The sequence below is a fragment of the Terrapene carolina genome, unplaced genomic scaffold (assembly GCF_002925995.2).
Source record: "Terrapene carolina triunguis isolate 2854851 unplaced genomic scaffold, T_m_triunguis-2.0 Scaffold66, whole genome shotgun sequence".
NCBI lineage: Eukaryota > Metazoa > Chordata > Testudines > Emydidae > Terrapene > Terrapene triunguis.
Window position 1 is genome coordinate 82,087,631 of NW_020664417.1, and position 23,168 is coordinate 82,110,798.

Consider the following 23,168-nt stretch of genomic DNA (forward strand, 5'->3'; position numbering starts at 1 on the left):
AAAAAATATTTGATCACAAAAAGCTATCCTTTATTTCCCATGAACTAAAGAGTGAAATGGAAATCCCACTTGTTTTATGGACAATTCAAGTGACTGTGAATACATAAAATAACTCCCATTAATCCAATTTTACAAAGTAATTACAAAAATTCCAAGTGTGTCTAATAGCTTAGACACAGTGATGTGTTTAATGATGCAAATTAATTTTTAGATTCACAAATTTAAAAAAAACAACACAGGATTCAGTACCTCCCCATAACTATGCCTGTCATCTGAAGAGTAACTGATATATGGCGTATAGGAGATCATATCTGGGCGAGCAATGTTATAGATGGCTTTATTTTTAGGAAGAGCAGCCAAATCCCTGTAGTCAAGAATTTCATCTCCGAGCTTTGCCTAAGAAAAGGAGGAAAGAAAGCAGTAAAGATAAGAAGGAATATGATCAGGATACAATCAGAAAAGGACAGACCCATATAGGTAGAAGAACCAATAAATATTTAACTTTTTTATGACTCAGAATTTAAATATCTTTTCAGTGCTTACCACAAGATCTTAAATGTACATGGTTGTTTTCTTTATATATGTTGATGACTTCTCTGCCATTCAAGTTTAATGTATAGTTGTAATGTTGGATAATCCTAGTTTTCTTCCATTTACATCCTGCTGACTATTAGCTATGCAAAGAGACAGCAGGGCTAATCTTGCTATCCTTGGCCAGGCAAAAGTCCATTTCTTCTAAGGTGATTTTGGATTGCAGTGTTTGTATTCTTTTTCCATTACAGATGGTAATGAATAAACATGTACTTATTTCCAACATAACTATCCCCTGTCCAGATGCTGAAATGCTGCTAGTCAGTAATTTCTCCCATTTAAAAGAGCTGCTTATTCTATCCTACAGTTCCTGCATAACTAATCTGCAGTAAAATTGCATTACCGTGTACGATCCCTACCCTGCAACTGAAGTTAGGCTCCACCTCCATGGAGCTCTTTTCAAGATCAAGATTTATCTTTGTAAGGCACCAAACTAAGATCCTTTGCCTATAAATATTGGTGTAGCTCCATGGAATCCAATGAAGCCAAGCCAGTTTACATGAGGGCTGAGAATCTGGCTATAAGTCTTTACAAAACCTGTGACTTTCACAACACTCCATAGCTGTATCTACACAACTCAGAGTGGGTTGCCATGACCCCTCTTATGCCTCAGTTTGGATGGAGCATGATTTTGAAGTGGATCAATGTAAGTAAGCAATTTCTCTCTTTCTGTGTACATCTTATCTGTATGCAACATCACCCAGGAGAACACAGAACAAAAGGAGAATTTATTTCTGTACTTGAGCAAACATACAAAACACCTTATAAAATTCCAGGAACACTGTATAAAACAAAATCCCAGGAACAATATCCACGAAAGGAAGAAACCGCAGATAAAATGGAAAACAACCATCCTCCTAAAAATCACTTAAAACAATTCCAAGAGAAAATACATTTCTTCCCACTGCTTTGACTCACACAGAGTATATTTTGTCTCAGGTAATCTAACCCTTCCAACTGTTAGCTGCTTCTCAACGCCCCCACCCCACTCCAGGTCTTCTCTTTGGTGAGTATATCCCCAGAGTCTGGGGTAAACAAATAGCTTTACGGAAGGAAGAACAGATAATCTCAATGAGTAACTGATCCTAAACACACTACTCCAGCTGCGTCCCACCGTTACCTCCTTCACTATCTATTTCACGCAGTCCTCATTCATGATTATGAAACAAAAGATACCAAGCCTCATTGGAAAAAATTATATTTTAGTATAATTCTTTCTACGCTGCCCATCCAAATATAGGAAATGTGGATGAAAACACATTTTGTTACAGACAACTTGGCCCAGCTCTGCTCTCAATACCTTTTAAAACCATTCCATTATTTTCTGCAATCATTCGGTTCAAAATGTTTACCCATTCTAACAGTGTTGGTGATATTTAAAATTCTGTGAAAAAACCTCAGGTTCAAGCGGAAAGGCTTAGATATTAAAATACAACATAAATAAGGTTCACTAATGGTCTAGAGCAGGGGTCAGCAACCTGCGGCACACATGCCAAAGACAACACGCAAGCCGATTTTTAGTGGCACTCTGCTGCCAGACGGGGTTCCGTCCGCCGGCTCCACTCAGCCCACTGACGGTCTGGGGTTCTGGCCGCCGGCCCCTTTGGATGAATGGAACCCCAGGCCGGCAGCAGGCTGAGCGGGGCCGGCAGCCGGGACCTCAGCTGGCAGGAGCCGGCGGACGGAAGGGGTCCCAGCTGCCGGCCCTGCTCAGCCCGCTGCTGGCCTGGGATACCGGTCTCTGGCCCCACTTAGCCTGCAGCCAGCCTGGGGTTCCGGCCACCAGCCCCCTGCCAGCTGGGGTCCTGGCCACCAGCCCCGCTCAGCCTGCTGCCGGCCTGGGATACCAGCCGCCGGCCCTGCTCACCTTGCTGCACTATTATTTACTTTACATACAACAATAGTTTAGTTATATAATATAGACTTATAGAGAGAGACCTTCTAAAAACATTAAAATGTATTACTGGCATACGAGACCTTAAATTACAGTGAATAAATGAAGACTTGGCACCCCACTTCTGAAAGGTTGCCAACCCCTGATCTAGAGTATTAGGTTTTTCAAAAATCATCCCCACTGTTCAGAAGTACTTAGTGATTCATATAAAATGATTTTGGAATATGTTATTTTACAATTGTGTATTATGATTTCCACTCCTAGTATGCTAATGTTTGACACGCTGAGGCCTTATGCAGCATGAAAGCAGCTTTCCAGGTATCTCTGAGCAGAGCTCAGACCTAATGCTCTCTCTGTGAAATTCACCCCAATGCATGTACTTTGTACTTAAGCTCCACCAAAGACATTAATGCAGAAGTCAGTCAGTATTTAAGTGGTACACAGGGTGCTCTGTGGGACCCTCTGCACTAGAGTGCAATTCACTCTGGACATAATCCTGTGACCAGTGAAGTTAAGGGAAAGATTCCCATTAACTTCAGTGAGCACTTGATCGAGCCCTCTGAGAGTGCAAGAAACCCAGTGAAGGCTAGTTTAGTGTCAGTAAAGGGGGAAGGGAAGTATGTGTGTTTAGGGAAGGGATGGTGCTTGTTGCATCCTTTTAACAGGTAGCACAGGGAGTCCGGGGGCATTCAGTCTTAGTTAGAACACGTCTGGGGATACCCACTGCTGTATGGCCTATGTGCACCTCCTCAAGGACTGTACCTCAAAAGCCATAATATATCCCCATGTCCTTGTTCTGTTTTAATGTGACACATTCAAAAGTGTGAGAACTATCAGTTCACAGCTCCTAACCCCCCAAGCTTCTCTCTGTACTCTTTCTTTCGCTCCATCCTTCTGCTCTGACACATTACAGAGGTACTGGTCACAGCTCTGTCATTCAGGCTGAGTTGAGTTTTGCATGTAAAGCAGTATATATGCATGCCATGATAAATCCTTTGCTGGAAGGGAGTATGAGAGTGGTAAAGATTATTCATTTAAGGTATGTCTATACTGCACACTACTGGTGGCAGCGTGTATGGTACATGTAGCTATACGCTGCAGGGAGAAGCAGGCTGTGTTCACAGTAGATGGGGCTACTATAAGGTGGGTGCATAACTGGCTGGATAACTGTACTCAGAGAGTTGTTATTAATGGTTCCCAATCCTGCTGGAAAGGCATAACAAGTGGGGTTCCGCAGGGGTCTGTTTTGGGACCAGCTCTGTTCAATATCTTCATTAACGACTTAGATATTGGCATAGAAAGTACGCTTATTAAGTTTGCAGATGATACCAAACTGGGAGGGATTGCAACTGCTTTGGAGGACAGGGTCATAATTCAAAATGATCTGGACAAGTTGGAGAAATGGTCTGAGGTAAACAGGATGAAGTTTAACAAAGACAAATGTAAAGTGCTCCATTTAGGAAGGAACAATTAGTTTCACACATACAGAATGGGAAGAGACTGTCTAGGAAGGAGTACGGCAGAAAGGGATCTAGGAGTTATAGTTGACCACAAGCTAAATATGAGTCAACAGTGTGATGCTGTTGCAAAAAAAGCAAACATGATTCTGGGATGTATTAACAGGTGTGTTGTGAGTGAGACACGAGAAGTCATTCTTCCGCTCTACTCTGCGCTGGTTAGGCCTCAACTGGAGTAGTGTGTCCAATTCTGGGCACCGCATTTCAAGAAAGATGTGGAGAAATTGGAGAGGGTCCAGAGAAGAGCAACAAGAATGATTAAAGGTCTTGAGAACATGACCTATGAAGGAAGGCTGAAAGAATTGGGTTTGTTTAGTTTGGAAAAGAGAAAACTGAGAGGGGACATGATAGCAGTTTTCAGGTATCTAAAAGGGTGTCATGAGGAGGGAGAAAATTTGTTCACCTTAGCCTCTAAGGATAGAACAAGAAGCAATGGGCTTAAACTGCAGCAAGGGAGGTTTAGGTTGGACATTAGGAAAAAGTTCCTAACTGTCAGGGTGGTTAAACACTGGAATAAACTGCCTAGGGAGGTTGTGGAATCTCCATTTCTGGAGATATTTAAGAGTAGGTTAGATAAATGTCTATCAGGGATGGTCTAGACAATATTTGGTCCTTCCATGAGGGCAGGGGACTGGACTCGATGACCTCTCGAGGTCCCTTCCAGTCCCAGAATCTATGAATCTACACATGACAATGGAAGGCTCCAGCAGCGGGACATTACATGGCTAAAAACAGCAGTGTAGATGCGGGAGACACTGCTTGGGTGTGTAAAGAGCCATCAGGGCCGGCTCCAGGCACCAGGCACCCAAGCTGGTGCTTGGGGCGGCACCTGGAGGGGGGCGGCGCGGCGCTCCGGCCGCCGGGGAGAGCGGGGCCACAGCCGGGCTCGCCGCCCTCCCCCCGGCGCTCTGGCCGCCTTCCCCCCTGCGCCCTCCCCCCGGCCGCTGGGGGGAGAGCGGAGCCCCCGCCGGGGCTCCGGCCGCCCCGCCGCTCCGGCCGGCCGCCCCCCCCCTCCCCCCGCAGGGAAAAAAGCCAGAGCCGGCCCTGAGAGCCATGTAGGGTACATACTCTCAGTGTCTTTACTCTACTCGCCTAATCAATGCCTCACCATCTGCACTGCTATTTATACCTGTGCTAGGGAGAAATGCAGTGTATATACTCTACACACCACTATAAGAAGTGTGCAGGGAACGCCCCGAGATAATGTTCAAATTCAATAACAACTGGTTTGAATTCTCCTCCCTTTCTCTTCCCAGATATCTAAATGGGAGTTAAACAATCTCAGAGCTTACTGACAATTAATGCACGTGAAAATGAGAGATGTGGCATTCCCCATGGGAATCTTTTTCTCTGACTGCCACAGCAAGCTTACTTCTTTTGAAGTACCAGCTCACCCTAAGTAGGTATGTCACAGATACTGACTTAATGAGACACTTTGAAAAACATAGTTTTGACAGAGAATGAAAATGGAGGTTTGTCCTTGACTATTAGCAGGCCATGAAGTATACTTAAAGTAATCATACACTTCAAGAAAAATGCTTGAAAGCAAGTACTGTACCACAGCTAGATATTTGCCTCTACATGTATAAATAAATAGAAAAATGTAAAAAAGTAAGAGAAAGGCATAAGGGTAGAGAAATATCTCCCATCTAGTCAAGGAAAATATGCTTAGGTGAGAACAGTCCCAATTCACAGTGAATATGTCTGTGCTGATGATGGTTGTGGCCACGCCATTATTACAGGAAATGTTTCAAAAACATGTCAGTCTGCAGCTCTATGGAGTTCCTGCCAGAAAGGCAAGCTGGAAATACTGGCAGGCACCTTTATACGAGCCAAGCCCTACTGTCCTCACTCAGGCTTTAGTCAAGCAAAATTCCCATTCATAGGAATATAAATTTTACCTCAGGAAAGACAGCAGCCTTTGGCTCCAAGGCATCTCTCTGTTGGTCTCTGTGTGATACGTACAGACACCTCCGCTACGTATAATAAACGTCAAGTTATAAATTGGCAACCTGTTGTTTGCAGCTATTTGCTCTGGGGTTGCTAGTGTGCCGTAAGCATGACTTGTGTGCCTCAGGGACACTGCATGGGACAGACAGGTTAGAAAGCGAAATCCTGCAGGGTTCCCAGAGGCACAGGCCTGGCGAGTGCCAGTTGTGCTGATATTTGCTGCTTTGATCATTTTGTGACCTTGAGAACGTGCTTATGAACATCATCTCCAGATGGCTGTCACAACAGGTACTGAGAGTAACACCCACCAGGGGCTGGAAAAATTAAGAAATAGAAGCTTTTTCAACAGTTATTTAATTATTTTAAATACTCATTATGGCTACTCTCTCAGTTAGAACCTCTGGTTCTTTATATCTTTAGGATGACATGTTCACACCTGAGACCCATTATTAGTATGAGGTCCCAAATCTGTTCCCATTGAACTCAGAGGCAAATCTCTCACTGACTTCACTGACAGCAGAAGCGGGTCCTAATTCCTTTCAGGTTAGAAAGAGTGTGATCCTGCAAATGCAACATGTGCATGGCAGAGGTGCACTTGCTTGTGATTAATTGCAGAATCAGGACCTACGTTTGTAAAAATCTCACCATGTCAAAATTTGATCTGCTAAATCAGTAGTGTTCAAATCTAAATTTGTAATCTGCTTTGAGACTGCTTTTTACTTGAACTTTTCTTTCCTTTGTAGATACTTTGCACGGTTGGTACAATCTAAATCTAAGTGGTAATCTAAGACCTAAAAATATACAGCAAAGGAAAAGAATAAAACTGCCAACAACTTGTTATTTTTAACTATGGTATTCAAACAATTTCATGGGAGAATGTCAATTCTGATTTGCAAGAATCAACAAATAAAGAGGTTTTGATGATTTCAACTTTCTGTGCAATAACAGAATATGTTAAACAACAGTTAACAGTAAAAAGTGGTACAGCTTTCTTTCTGCCTCATGGCATGTAGAAGGGGATACTTACATAGATCACACGGCTTGGAGAACCTGATGTACTTGAAACAGGAATGGAAATCACACTCTCAGAGGAAGTTCTAGTTTCCTAGGACAGAAAACAAAAAGGAGAAGGAAATTTATCTGTGGCTTCCTAAGAAAGAAAGAGTGTAAACAGTCTTTCATTTAAGCTCAGCTTTGCCACTTAAAAAGAGAATGCTATGTTCTACTCTAGCTAAAACTAACATATACATCAAAGAGGACTAGTCAAGCATCCAAATAATTAATTTTTGCACTGGTCAGTAAGCCATCGCATTATACCATTTACCTTCCCCTCACCAGAATGAACTCCAGTGGTGTGATCCTGGGCTACCAGAATGGTCCCGGAGGGCTGCTAATGCTGGTGCAGTTACAGCAGCTTTGAGGCTGGGATCACGTGGGTGCATGAGGGCAGAATTTGGGTCCCTATGTGTATGTTGTCAAATTTTCATATTTGTTTTTTACAATGTCTCATAGTGCTGGGTAATTAATCGGTAGCCAGCAAACAGCACCTAGAGCACTGCAAATAAAGCAGACAGATTGCAAAAACGACTCAGGCCCAGATGCTGTAAGGTATTTAGATTTCTAACTTCTATTGAAATTAATGGGGGTTGAGTGCCTAACCGCCTTCGAGGATTTGGGCCCCTGTCTCTTTTGCTCTCTTATTTTGAGTACAACAGATTAATATTCATGTCAATCTTAGTATGGCATGTATTACCTGTTGTTGTTTTTTAAACTAGTTACTGCATTTAGAATGTCATCTAAGTCATGACAGAACTTTACTGCAATGTTTTTGGTAATTTCCTTTATTGTGAGAAGTAGCATCAATTATAAACAAAAAAAGGGCTGTGAGACACAAGAACAACAAGAAATGAATGTTCTTGACAGTTGTTATTCAAATCGAAACCAACTTGTGAGATCCACATGTTTAAATGATAAAATAATGAAAATAACAATTATTCCCTATATTATCCTTCAGCCATGTACATTAGCTCCTCATAAAATATTTTCTGCTTGTATGGAGAAACCTGTGCTTGATTGCAAGTGGATTATTAGTAGTGTTAAGCTGTCAGATCTAGTTATTGTCCTAGCTATCCTGTTCATTACTGATAGCAGCTTCTACCTTCTAGGTACAACTACAGAATGGGTCTAATTTCACAGTTGTCTGTAGGAGATATTCAGTATAGTTGTCTTCAAAAAGGCTCTGACTAAATAATTTATAGAATTTGATTAAGAATTTTACAATAAATCTTTGCTCTTGAACATGATACTACCTTACCAAACAGAAAAAACTTGATGGCTCTATATAATGTGTCTCTACAAAAATAGTGATACATTCCTATTGTCATTGTTAATATTGCATTTTTGCTGCTTCTATGGTTTGTTTATACATCTTAAGAGCTAGACTGTGAGATCTTTCCTCACACTAAGGGTATGTCTACACTACGAGAGTAGTTCGATTTTACTTAAATCGAATATGTGGAATCGATATTGCAAAGTCGAAAGTGTGTGTCCACACTAAGGACAGTAATTCGACTTTGTGAGTCCACACTAACGGGGAAAGCGTCGACATTGGAAGCGGTGCACTGTGGGCAGCTATCCCACAGTTCCCGCAGTCCCCGCTGCCCATTGGAATTCTGGGTCGAGCCGCCAATGCCTTCTGGGTAAAAAAATGTGTCGAGGGTGTTTTTGGGTAACTGTCGTCATCCGTCCGTCACTACCGACCTCCCTCCCTCCATGAAAGCGCCGGCGGGAAATCAGTTCGCGCACTTTTCTGGTCAGTGACAGCGCGGACGCCACAGCACTGCGAGCATGGAGCCCGCTGCGACCATCGCTGCAGTTGTGGCCGTTGTCAACACCTCGCACCTTATCATCCACCTTTCCCAGAGGCAGATGCAGAGAAATCAGGCAAGGAGGCTACGGCACCGCGGTGAGGACCTGAAGTCTGAGAGTAGCACAGAACTGTCAGAAACCACGGGACCCAGCGCCGAGGACATCACGGTGGCAATGGGTCATGTGGATGTTGTGGAACGGCGATTCTGGGCCCGGGAAACAAGCACGGACTGGTGGGACCGCATAGTGCTGCAGGTCTGGGATGAATCACAGTGGCTGCGAAACTTTCGCATGCGGAAGGGGACTTTCATGGAACTTTGTGAGTTGCTGTCCCCTGCCCTGAAGCGCAATGACACCCGGATGCGAGCAGCCCTGACTGTCCAAAAGCGAGTAGCCATAGCCCTCTGGAAGCTTGCAACGCCAGACAGCTACCGGTCAGTCGCGAACCACTTTGGCGTGGGCAAATCTACCGTGGGGGTTGTTGTGATGCAAGTAGCCAACGCAATCGTTGAGGTACTGCTCTCAAAGGTAGTGACCCTGGGAAACGCGCAGGTCATAATAGATGGCTTCGCCGCGATGGGATTCCCAAACTTCGGTGGGGCTATAGATGGAACTCACATCCCTATCCTGGGACCGGACCACCAGGCCAGCCAGTACATTAACCGAAAGGGCTACTTTTCAATGGTGCTGCAAGCACTGGTGGACCATAGGGGACGTTTTACAAACATCAACGTCGGATGGCCGGGCAAGGTTCATGACGCTCGTGTTTTCAGGAACTCAGGTCTGTTTAGATGGCTGCAGGAAGGTATTTACTTCCCGGACCACAAAATAACTCTTGGGGATGTGGAGATGCCTACAGTGATCCTCGGGGACCCAGCCTACCTGCTAATGCCCTGGCTCATGAAGCCCTATACTGGCGCCCTGGACACTGAAAAAGAACTCTTCAACTACCGGCTGAGCAAGTGCAGAATGGTGGTGGAGTGTGCTTTTGGCCGTCTCAAGGGGAGATGGAGAAGCTTACTGACTCGCTGTGATCTCAGCGAAACCAATATCCCCATTGTTATTGCAGCATGCTGTGTGCTCCACAATCTCTGTGAGAGCAAGGGGGAGACCTTTATGGCGGGGTGGGAGGTTGAGGCAAATAGCCTGGCTGCTGATTACGCCCAGCCAGACAGCCGGGCGATTAGAAGAGCCCAGCGGGACGCGCTGTGCATCCGGGAGGCTTTGAAAGCTAGGTTCCTGAGTGAGCAGGGTAACCTGTGACTTTTCAGTTTGTGTACAGAGAAGCTGAACCTGCCCCCGTTTCTTTACCCACTAAATCTTCAGTATCCTCTCCAGTTACATACCCCGTTCCCCCCCTTCCAAAACACGTTTAAAAATAAAATGACTTGAATTTTGTTAATGAACACCGTTTTCTTTATTACTGTTTTCGCGGGAAAGTTTTGAACCTGGGACGCAGACTGTGGTGGGGAGCGGGTGTAGTGTAGTGATGCAAATGACGCTTCTAAACTCCAGGAATGACAGGCTCCGCAGTGGTGGACTGGTGGTTTCAACGGAGCCTGCCACCCCTCCTGTTCAGGACTCTGTGTGTGGGGGGGCTATGTGACTTTGTGGCAGGGGGAGGATGGTTACAGATCCCCTGCTGTGTGGCTCTGTGATCCAGGATAAGGACCGCTGCATAAGATCTCTAACTGTCCTCCCCCGCCACAAAGTCACAGAGCACCCCCCACAGAACACTAAAACCACCTCCCAGACTGACCAGAGTAACTAGTGACTGCAATGTGTGTGTGCCCTGCTGCTGTCCTGTCCAATTACCAACCCCCTTCCCCCCCTTCAGACAGACTCTCCTCTAAAGAACATGATGGAAACAATAATGAACAGAAATGTATTTTTTATTAGCAACTACACATGAAACTGGGGGGTGAAACTTGGACGGGGGCTTCGGTGAGGCGGGAAGGAAAGGACTTGTCAAATTTTGGGGAATGAGAGCCTTCTATTACTAGAGCACTCTGCAGGGGTGGAGTGAGAGTTTTCACGGACCATGCCGCCCCTCCTTCTTTGGACTTTGGGTGAGGGGGGTATGGGACTTGGTGGCGGGGGAGGGCGGTTACAGATAGACTGCAGCAGGGCTCTGTCCTCCTGCCTCCGGTCCTGCAGAAAATCCACAAGGCGCCGGAGCGTGTCCGTTTGCTCCCTCATTAGTCCAAGCAGCGTTTGAGTCGCCTGCTGGTCTTCCTGCCGCCACCTCTCCTCCCGTTCCATGTGTGATCTGTGCATTTGGGACAAGTTCTCCCTCCACTGTGTCTGCTGGGCTGCCTGGCCTTGGGAGCAGCCCATAAGTTCCGAGAACATGTCCTCCCGTGTCCTCTTCTTCCTATGCCTCATCTGCGCTAGCCTCTGGGAGTGTGATGCCAGGCTAGGTTGTGAGACAGTCGCAGCTGTGGGAATGGGAAAAAGGGAGTGAATTCCTCAGAAAGATAAATTTCGTTGTGAACAAAGAACATAGTCTTTCTCTGTGAACAAGACCATGCACAGCACCTATCACATGCGCACTCAGGACAAGGTCGAATTTTCGGCCCTCGCATTCATTGCCTGGGGTCTTGCAGTGCAGATCAGAGAAGCGGGGCAGTACACCGGAATTTGTGTAGCAGGCCAACATGGTAAGCCGTAGACTTGTGGCTGCTTAAAACTTTGATAGTTGCACTGGCCTCCTTTCACATTGAAAGCAATGCCAGTCCCTGCTGCCAGCAATCCGGCAAGCATGAACTCTGCCCCTGTCCCACCCCCTCGCGGCTGTCCCAGGGAAAGATCCCTGTATGCTGCCCCTCTCCCGCATCCACCGCGTGGCTGTAAACCACCGGTTACAGTTCTGTAAAGGAACAGGCAAGCAGTCCCAATACTAACATTCCCCTACCTAATTCAAAGCAGGTCATCATGAGCGACATCACTCTGATGAGGATTTCCGAGACGGAAAAAGAAAGGATGCTTCGGGAAAGCCTGCAAAGACCAGGGCCATATGCCGCCATGCTCTGCAGGGCAATGATCCCGGAGTACTTGTTTCTCTCCTGGCGCGGAAATGTTTCCTACTACGGAGGACCCAATAAGGCCGCTCTCCCCAGGAACCTGATGCAAAGGCTTTCCAATTACCTCCAGGAGAGCTTCATGGAGATGTCAATGGAGGATTTCAGCTCTATCCCCGGACATATAGACCGGATTTTACTGTAGCTGCACTGGCAGGGACTAAACAGTAGAACGGCTTGGGCAGAACAATCATGCTACACCGGACATTGTTAGATTTTTTTAAGTAGTTGCACTGCCAGGGAGTGAACAGTTAAGCGCCTAGGGCAAAGTAATCATGAAAAACCCATTCTTAATATTCCTGTTCTGTGAAAAATAAATGTTTACATGTTTAAAACACTTACTGGCTGATCCTTCCCCTGATTCTGTGTCCGGGTTAACGGCTGGGGACGGTTGGTAGGGGATCTCTGTAAGGGTGATGAAGAGATCCTGGCTGTCGGGGAAATCAGCGTTGTAAGCGCTGTCGACTGCCTCGTCCTCCTCATCTCCTTCCTCATCTTCCCCGTCCGCTAACATGTCCGAGGAACCGGCCGTCGACAATATCCCATCCTCAGAGTCCACGGTCAGTGGTGGGGTAGTGGTGGCGGCCGCACCTAGGATGGAATGCAGTGCCTCGTAGAAACGGGATGTCTGGGGCTGGGATCCGGAGCGTCCGTTTGCCTCTTTGGTCTTCTGGTAGCCTTGTCTCAGCTCCTTGATTTTCACGCGGCACTGCGTTGCATCCCGGCTGTATCCTCTCTCTGCCATGGCTTTAGAGATCTTCTCATAGATCTTTGCATTCCGTCTTTTGGAGCGCAGCTCGGAAAGCACGGACTCATCGCCCCACACAGCGATCAGATCCAAGACTTCCCGATCAGTCCATGCTGGGGCCCTCTTTCTAGTCTGAGATTGCACGGCCATCTCTGCTGGAGAGCTCTGCATCATTGCCAGTGCTGCTGAGCTCGCCACGATGTCCAAACAGGAAATGAGATTCAAACTGCCCAGACAGGAAAAGGAATTCAAATTTTCCCGGGGCTTTTCCTGTGTGGCTGGTCAGAGCATCCGAGCTCGGACTGCTGTCCAGAGCGTCAACAGAGTGGTGCACTGTGGGATAGCTCCCGGAGCTATTAGCGTCGATTTCCATCCACACCTAGCCTAATTCGACATGGCCATGTCGAATTTAGCGCTACTCCCCTCGTTGGGGAGGAGAACAGAAGTCGAATTTAAGAGACCTCTATGTCGAACTAAATAGCTTCGTGGTGTGGACGGGTGCAGAGTTAATTCGATGTAACGGCGCTAAATTCGACATAAACTCCTAGTGTAGACCAGGCCTTAGTAGTACCTCATTCCACAAGTAGTCCCATTACTTTGGGACAACTTGTCGAGTGAGGCACTATTCAGTGTGAGTAATGGGTCACTAAACAAACAGTTATATAAAAAAGAAACAATCAATCTATTTTGGAATATCTGGCTGATCTATGAGATGCTTTAGAGAAGTTTCATCCCCCTGTTTATTTTTTAAATTTACACTGAAAGCCCTGTCTCACCAGGACATCAGCACAAGGGTGTGCGTCACTGGGTATTTCCATTGCATGGCTAAAAAGACTCTAAAATCAAGTATGTAAGCAGAGTATTATTAGATAATGTTTGGAGAGTGTGGTGACATAGAAGACCCTATAATAGTGGCAGTACAATTCTGTATTTGAAAGTTTCTCAACAGCCTCCTCTTACCACAACTGCCTTTAGGTTTTTGCTTAAGCTCCAATACAGCAGAGTTTAAAGTTCAGTTCTAATCGGAAAAGCAGTTAAGCATGCAACAGGTGCCTGATCCAAATTCCTTTGAGGTCAAATGGACAGACTCTGATTGACTTCAGTGAGCTCTGAATGAAGCCCCTGTCTGTGTGTACATAGGCAAATCTGCTTGTTTTAGTGACTAAATTAAGAGCAAAACAAATTGGGCTGAATATATGTAATAAAACTCAACTAGGCACCTTCTTTTGCAGGCAACCTCTGGCTCCTCATATTGAGGCACAATCCTGGTAGATTTCCTTCCAATGCTGTTAATTCTACTTGCTGATTCAGTCACTCCTGTCACCCGCTCTTTACTCAATACTGTGCTCGCCCATCTCCATTTTCCCTCTCTCTGATCAATATCTGCTCACACAGGCTTCCCTTGCTCTCTGCATTGTCCATTACTTCTCTTGCAATCTCTTCTCTATCAAGCTCTGATTTGTCACTTTTAGCCTCCACTTCTCTCCCCCAAAACTCACTCCTCTTAGTCGATGCTATTATAACCTTTTACTTTCTGCTCCTCTCTACGCTTGACTTTTTTGGTCCCTTCTTCCAGCATTCTGCCCACTCGCCTACCCACCAGCCTTCAACCCCGCCCCCTCCTGTGATGACTCTTATCCTTCCTCTTCCTTATTTGCAATTTTTCTTTTTCTTCTGGCTCCTTCCCATCTGCTTGCAAGCTTGTTCTTATATCTCTTAGATGACAAAAGTATCCCTCAGCTCCACCTGTTTCTCCCCAACCTTTTCCCCTCCACTCCTTCATCTCTAAAGCCCTGGAGCATGCGTCCACCCACTCTTTCTTCAGATGCATCTGAAGAAGTGTTTTTTTACCCATGAAAGCTGATGCCCAATAAATCTGTCAGTCTTTAAGGTGCCACCAGACTCCTCGTTGTTTTTGTGGATACAGACTAACATGGCTACCCCTCTGAGACTACTCTTTCTGCCTTCTTCTCATACATTCATCATGCTCAGTACATAGAAAATAACCATTCTTTTAAAACTATCACCCTGATGCTCTCCTTCATCTACTAGAATGTCAATCAATTGCCACATCCCACACAGTCACCGTCACAAGCTGTGCTAACGATTCACCACTACCCTTTATAAAATTCCATCCTTCTCTTTTGTTTCTCTTATATAAAAAGGCGCTGGTAAATTAAAACAAAAAGCAAAGTAAATGAGAGATAATTAGTGCTGAACAGCTTTTTGGCCAGGTTCTGTATTTCTTACTGAAGCAAAACTCCCCCTGACTTTTATAACGTTTACGCACAGAGAGCCTCTTTCACTCTGCTCAAGATTAGGGGCACTTGCATAGCTCTTGAGAGATGTGTGGCTAATGTGTCAGTCTTTAAACAATGTCCCAAGAGGGTGTTTTCTGTGCCTTAGGGGGAAGCCCAGCTAGCACCAGGCCAGCACAACAGTGTCTACTGTCCTTCTTTTAAAGAGGAAAAATTAGTTAACTACATAGGAACATATGACTGGAATGACATCCTGTGTAAGCAATGCAGTTCCCTGCTATCACAGGCGCCCCCATCATATAATCCCATTCCTAAATTTATCCATCTCTACATTTTCAAAATGTTGCATGGAGTTTTAGCCCAGCAAATTCTGAATGAACTGAGAGTAAAATGCTGTGCAAGTCTGAAAATGTAGGATATACTGTTATGCTGAATCAACAGCACTTATACCAACTAAAATACTCAGTTGTCAAAAAAGGTAATTTGGACATATTTTTTCTTTTGTTTTCTATCCTGAAATATCACTTGCTATTGACTGAAATTTATGAGGCAAAAGGTTAATTGGCTATTTTACATTTTAAACACTCACTTGAGTTCAGAGCTCTCCAAAAATGATGGATCAGAGCAATCATTTACCCCTTCTAAATACATGGGTACAATACATGGGGCCGTGATCTTTTAGGATGAAGCCGAAAATAATGTTTTTCAAAGCTGTACTTCAGTCAGAGATGTAATTGCTAACACACCAGATGTGTAAGCATCTCCTTTCATAGTTGCTGCCCTGAATTCTGTCCTGTCCTGTTCCACGCATTTGGAATATAACTTTTTTCAAGCCAAATCAAAGCTCTTTCAAACAAGACCACCACTTGATGCATCTAGAGAAAACAATCCAAAAGACCCCACATTTGGCATCACTCCATTAAGCAAGACGGTGGTGTCTCACTCCCACTAGTTGAGACAGACCATGTCCCTAATTATTGATTAATTTTCCATTTTCCAGTGTCAGCTCATCCATCAACTGTCCTTGTAATTATTAAGATTCCCAGAACTCCTCCTTCTTTCCACTACACACACACACAGAAATCATCCCCTTTCCACCACACAAATCATCTTAGTTAGTATTTATTTAATATCAGAGGTTAAATTAGGTTGAGTAAGTATGGCAGCTCTAAAAATAGCAAAAAAAAGGTGCTACAAAGAGATTTTTATGTAAGGAAAATATAGTGGGATTCCAATGACGTTTTATTTAAAGCCATCTAAAAAGAGAGGCTGCTGGTGCACTAATCTTTCATTACATCCTAATCTAATGACAGAGTTTATTCATATACTTCAGACCAAGAATTTCCTTAAAGGATAGGTTTAATCACTGACTAGCTAAAATACAGACTCTAAATTACTACTGCACCAACCGTATTGTCAGTTAAAGTTACCGTGGTTAATAATCTCAGTGGCCAGTAGAATAGTAAGACAACGTAACACATTAAAACTGGATTAAAAGATGCATCATTTACCTTGCTTTTTTCTTCAGTCTTGGCTGCCTGTCTACAGGCTGGATGCCAAATGGAAGTACCTGAAAATAAAAGCCAGCACTCTGGTGAATTCTGTCCTGTAAAATGCAGCTTTCAGCGTGAAGGGCAGAACACTGATCTCCAGTAATCATAGAAACCGGGGTGAAATACTGGCCCCACTGAAGTCAGTGCAAGTTTTGCCGTTAACTTCAACAGGGCTAGGATTTCACCCATGGTTTCTAAGTCAAAATATGACAACTTTGGGATACTCAGAAATCATTAAACAGTCTTAGCTGTTTTTTTAATTCTTTGAAAACTCTTTAAGCTATAACAACCCCCTACCCATCAAAACAAACAAAAAACTCTTTATGTCCCTCATTATCCTTGGAATAATGTACATACTTTGGTCTAGATTCTTAGCTGGTGTAAAATGCCATGGTTCTATAGATTTATGCTGATTTACATTAGTTGATAATCTGGCCTGCTATCTTAATTCCTCATGAAATTAACATTCATCTTGCATTCCCTACTTATAAGTGGGACATAAGTTAAATACTACCACACTAAATTAATTCAGAGAGATTGTATAAGGCAGTGATACTCAGACCTCAGTGGTTCAGAGGCCAAATTATCAATCAACATTACCCAAAAGAGCCACAGTAGTGTGAATTCATTGTTTCATTTACTATAGTACTATTAATATTTAAACAGTATGATGGGACATATTTAGTTTATATATATATATATATATATATATATATATATATATATATATATATATACACATATATTCACAGCAAACAAGTTAATTTAGTGCAAGTTGATAACTTGGATTGATTAATAAAATAATAAAACATCCTGATTGGTTAATAATTAAATCACACAGTGTTTTAATATCATGTGTTGCAAAGAGCTGCAGGAGACACATTAAACAGCCACTTGCGGCTCCCAAGCTGCAGTTTGAGTATCACAGGTATAAGGCAAAGAGAATAGGAAACAAATATAGAATGAAGCAAGCCTAGAAATATAATACATTAAAACCAGAGGGCTATGGTACAGTAGACATTAGAAAAAAACAACACAAAGTAGCCTTACTTTGGAACACATTAGCAATCAAGCTTCAAAGAAGAGCATAGTTCTACCTTGAGAATTTAAATTTAAAAACAATGTCCATGAAGTTAACACAAGATGCTAGACTGTTATGGTCTTTTTCTTTTAGCTAAATAAGTGTGTGGGGCTTTCCTCTGAGCAATAACTAAACTAGCAATATAACATATAACATTATCAAACAGAAAAATGGAAAAGCTTCATCTGCAGGGAACAGGAGAATGGACCATTTGAACCAGAGCAATTTGCTTGATATATACAAAAACAACAAATCACCTATACATCATCAAAAGGGTGCAAATGTTTCAATTAAATGTCAGCATGAGTGAGCTTCCTTAAGAAAACAGACTACAGCCCAAATTCAGTATCTCAAATAAGGATAATATGAAGTGCTGCTGTGTTACTTATGAAGAATCCTCTGTTTTATAAACAGTAGCACAGTAATAGTAATATATATGTTCAGAGTCCAAGTCAATGATGTTTCCAAGATAGGACAATCTTGTGTCCCTACGCACCACAGTTGGTCTGGAATATTTCACCTGAATTTGGCTACATTAAATTAACAATTTGGGAACAAGATATCAGGGTTGATTTATATTTATGTTCCAAATACCAATAGGCAGCAATGCTGTTACAATCATGTGACTTTCACAGAGTTTCTGGGCATGAAGATCATTGAAATATTGTTGAGAAAGTATTTTTGTGGTATTCCAGGTTAAGGAAATGGAGCTGGTAAAACTGTTCAGTGCTGTTTCATGAAGGGCATTTTCAGAGGGAGGGCTGGGTGTCTATGGGGGTGAAAATTACAATTTAAATAAGATAAACATATATGCAACAAAGAGAAAGGGAGGGAGAAAGAGAAAATTAGCACAGAAACTTAAGAGTCAAAAACAAAGAAAAATCTGAAAAGTCAAACATAACGTCAGTATGTTCAGAATTTAGAGGTAAGCAGTATACTAATAACTATACTGAATATATCAGTAACTGCAGAAAATAAGCTGGGTCCAAAAGCAAAACTCTGAATTTTGGGAGTGTTTGAATCAGAACTTAGAACAAAAATTAGCAAACGTCCATCTTGTAATATCTTTATAATGGATTAAACTGAAACCTTGAATCCAGACACAACTGAACTTCTGAGTGTTTGAAATCTAAATTCAAAATTTGTGGCTTGGGATCATCTCCAAGACTGGTTTTAGCATTGATTTGTTATTGGATTTCACAGATTCCTCTTACTGCTGAGCAAACTGGCTTCCCATTAACCAAGGAATCACAACATTCCCTGGCTTCTGTAGTGAGTAAAGTCATGGATCACATTTGGCACTCAGTGAACTACTATAATTTGCTCTAAATCAATGTGACAATAGAATAGTGATTTTAAATAACATAACAGCAAATCTTATGTAGGTAGTGTCTAATTTTCTCTGTTTAAAGAATGAACACAAAGAATGATTTAAGTGTACTACTGATACTTGCAGGTTATAGAACAGAGCTGGGTAAAAAACATTAATCTTAGGTTAGTACATCAACTTGCTAGTTCCCTCTGCCCATTTAGTTTCTCTTTCTGTTTTGCCAAGAAAGAGAGGCTGTGCCCAGATGCTTATGCTAAAGGTGGCTGTCTTATAAATGCAGCAGATATTGTTTTAATAAATACATTAAGGATCAATACTAATAATAACTTTTGTTTGTTTACTTTGTAGATACATTTCTTCTCCTTCTGCAAACATCTGACTGCATCTGACACATCGTGCACAAGCTGGGTGATAATGTTTTTCTCCGGCCTGTTGGGAAAAAAAAAAAAAGGTTATTATGGATAATGCTAACTCCAGACAGCACTGCAGCTTATTCAGTGATTACACCTTCAGATGTCATATTAAGTTTTTGAAGAAAATATTTTATTACATGGTATTTTCTTTCAAACTGTAGATTGCCACCTCATGGCGCCGCGGGCCCTGCGCCGCTGCTGGAAGAGGCTGGCACCACGTCCCTGCGGCCCCTGGGTGAGGAAGGGCAGAGGGCTCCGTGCACTGCCTTCACCTCCAGGCACCGCCCCCCGCAGCTCCTATTGGCTGGGAACGGGAAGCTGCGGCCAATGGGAGTTTCAAGGGAGATACCCGCAGGGCAGTGCATGGAGCCCTCTGCCCTCCCTCCCCGAGGGGCCGCAGGGACGTGGTGCCAGACGCTTCTGGGAGCAGTGCGGCGTGGGGCCAGGGCAGACAGGGAGCCTGTCTTAGCCCCGCTGTGCGCTGCTGCCACCCCGGAGCTGCTCCAGGTAAGCGGCTCCGGGCTGGAGCCCGCACTCCGAACCCTTCTTGCACCCCACACCCCAACCCCCTCCCCACTGTTCCCCCATCTGCTCAGTTAATCTCTTCACAAAAAAGCTAACAGACTGTAACAAACCATCAGGAAAGTGATAGATAATAAGACAGAAATTATCATAATTCCACTATATAAATCCATGGTCCATCCACACCTTGAATACTATGTGCAGTTCTGGTCACCCCATCTCAAAAAAGATATCTTAGAATTGGAAAAGGTACAGAGAAGGGCAACAAAATGATTCGGGATATGGAACAGCTTACATATGAGGAGATATTAAAAAGACCGAACTATTCAGTTTAGAAAAGAGATGACCAAAGGGGTATATGATAGAGGTCTATAAAATCATGAGTAGTATGGAAGAAGTGAAGAGAGAAATGTTATCACTCTTCATGTAACACAAGAACCAGGGGTCACCCAATGAAATTAATAGTCAGCAGGGTTAAAACAAACAAAAGACAGTACTTCTTCATACAACACACAATCAACCTGTGGAACTCCATGCCAGGGGATGTTCTGAAGGTCAAAAGTGTACCTGGGTTCAAAAAAGAACTAGATACGTTTGCAGAGGACAGGTCCATCAATGGCTATTAGTCAAGGTGGTCAGGGATGCAATCTCATGCTCTGAGTGTCCCTAAACCTCTGACAAGAATTATTGTTATAAGCTGGGGAAGCATCAGTTGGAAGTAACAGAGGAGGAGAAGGACCTAGGAGTATTGGTTGATCACAGGATGACTATGAGCCGCCAATGCGATATGGCTGTGAAAAAAGCTAATGCGGTCTTGGGATGTATCAGGCGAGGTATTTCCAGTAGAGATAAGGAGGCGTTAGTACTGTTATACAAGGCACTGGTGAGACCTCATCTGGAATACTGTGTGCAGTTCTGGTCTCCCATGTTTAAGAAGGATGAATTCAAACTGGAACAGGTACAGAGAAGGGCTACTAGGATGATCCGAGGAATGGAAAACCTGTCTTATGACAGGAGACTCAAAGAGCTTGGCTTGTTTAGCCTAACCAAAAGAAGGCTGAGGGGAGATATGACTGCTCTCTACAAATATATCAGAGAAATAAATACCAGGGAGGGAGAGAAATTATTTAAGCTCAATACCAATATGGACACAAGAACAAATGGATATAAACTGGCCATCAGGAAGTTTAGACTTGAAATTAGACGAAGGTTTCTAACCATCAGAGGAGTGAAGTTCTGGAACAGCCTTCCAAGGGGAGTAGTGTGGGCAAAAGACATATCTGGCTTCAAGACTAAGCTTGGTAAGCTTATGGAGGGGATGGTATAATGAGATTGGTCTTTGACTATTAGCGGTAAATATGCCCAATGGCCTGTGATGGGATGTTAGATGGGGTGGGATCTGAGTTACTACAGAGAATTCTTTCCTGGGTGTCTGGATGGTGAGTCTTGCCCAAATGCTCAGCGTTTAGCTGATGGCCATATTTGGGGTCGGGAAGGAATTTTCCTCCAGGGCAGATTGGCAGAGGCCCTGGGGGTTTTTCGCCTTCCTCTGCAGCGTGGGGCACGGGTCACTTGCTGGAAGATTCTCTGCAACTTGAAGTCTTTAAACCATGATTTGAGGACTTCAATGGCTCAGACACAGGTTTGATACTGGAGTGGGTGGGTGAGATTCTGTAGCCTGCGTTGTGCAGGAGGTCAGACTAGATGATCATAATGGTCCCTTCTGACCTTAAAGTCTATGATTCTATGACTGACAGAAGCTGGCACTGGACAACAAGGGATGGATCACTCAATTTCCTTCTTCTGTTCATTCCCTCTGAAGCATCTGCACTGGCCACTGTCGGACGACAGGATACCGGGCTAGGCGTCTCATTGGTCTGACCCAGTATGGCCATTCTTATGGTCTTATTTGTATAAAATCTTGGCCTCAGTGAAATCAATGTCAAAACTCCCATTGATTTAAGTGGGGCCAGATTTCACCCCCTTTGACCAAATGAACTACTAGCATAAAAAAAGGTGTTGCCATGGACCACATGTAATATTATGCATCAAGTACTGCAGACCTGACTCAGGCAAAACACTACTGGAGTCAAGTATGAGTTCAGAAGGAGTTTTGTCTGAATTAGGAGTGAGTGCATGATTTGGCTCTATGTAAAGTGTTTCATATCCTGTTTCCTTGGAAAAGTGTGGTTAAAAACTAATACAATTAGTGTCAAGTATTGTTGCTGTTAAAGTGTTTCTACAGTACTGTACTACAACTCTAAGTTCGTATAGAATTTGGTCTGCAAGTCTTTGTTTTGTGCAGTGATGAACAAACTGTCAGCACCCAGACAATAGTAATTAATCAATGCTAATAATGGCATGCTGTTAGAAATGTAACTGTGACTATGTGGAGGATCTGCCTGATTACTTATGACTGACAAAGTCAAAGGGTTCAGCAAAGGTTTACACCACAAAGCATAATCTTGGTCCAGTAGTTGCTCTCTCACTACTCAATACTGGGGTCTGACTCAAGTTTAAAGAGTCTCTGTTTTTCACTTCGCTAATGTAGGACTTGTTTAACCCATGAAAACCTATTGCCATACAGATGTGTAACACTGGTGCTAAGAAAGAAAACAATCCATTTACTGGATGCTTTGGATCCTTTCAGCGGATATGGGAGAATTACTTCAACACTGATAAGGGAGGTGCTACTGAAATGTTTGGGAGACTTGTGTCTATAGAAGAGAGTTACTATAACTCTGAGGTGCAATAACAGCCCTTAAAAATATGTTTCCTGACGCAAAATGACAATTAAAGCCATAGAATGAATCAGGTGTAAAAGACAATGGCACTGTCAGATGGTAGGCCTTTTTGTTGAACAATGTCATCTGGAGAAAACACTAATATAAGCAGAGTACTGACATTACATGTATCACTTAGCTATTGAACGAAGGTCAATTCTGTCTTTTATTTCATCTGTATTGTATCACAATATCTGATAATAGATGTTGAGCTTTTTTCAGTTCAGATATTTTTATTTCTTTTAATGTTATACTTTTTATAACAAAAAAATAGAACTTTGTATATACACAAATATACAATAATAAATTGGCCGATGGAGGTCACTAAAGCTGCACTAATGAGACCTTCTATTTCTTTTTTAGTGCTCCATCTTGCAAAATGCTGAGTGACTCCTGTAACCCTAGGGACTGAGGGCACTCAGCACTTAGTATCAGGCCTTTAGGTCTAATATTGCTTGTTTGTGTCCATGGATAGAAGCATAGATGGACACAGAAATTAAATCAGAAAAACCTAAAGTTGGGATTTAAAGGCCAAAAAAAAAAAAAAAAAAAAAAAGGACCATTTCCCTTGGGAGGTTGG

The 23,168-nt window shown here is 43.4% G+C and overlaps 1 protein-coding gene across 11 annotated transcripts in view; it reads right to left on the reverse strand.

Moving 5' to 3' along the window:
- ABLIM2 (actin binding LIM protein family member 2) overlaps nt 1-23,168 on the reverse strand; it is a 222,021-nt gene that overhangs the window by 69,398 nt on the left and 129,455 nt on the right. For 10 of the 11 annotated variants that reach the window (XM_024208347.1, XM_024208355.1, XM_024208356.1 and 7 more), the window contains 4 exons: nt 19,212-19,299; nt 16,418-16,476; nt 6,980-7,057; nt 250-396 (listed from right to left, as the gene is read on the reverse strand). In XM_024208347.1, the coding sequence (XP_024064115.1) occupies nt 250-396; nt 6,980-7,057; nt 16,418-16,476; nt 19,212-19,299 (372 nt within the window). The remainder of the gene's footprint in view (nt 1-249; nt 397-6,979; nt 7,058-16,417; nt 16,477-19,211; nt 19,300-23,168) is intronic. The other variant, XM_024208353.1, reaches the window with a different exon arrangement.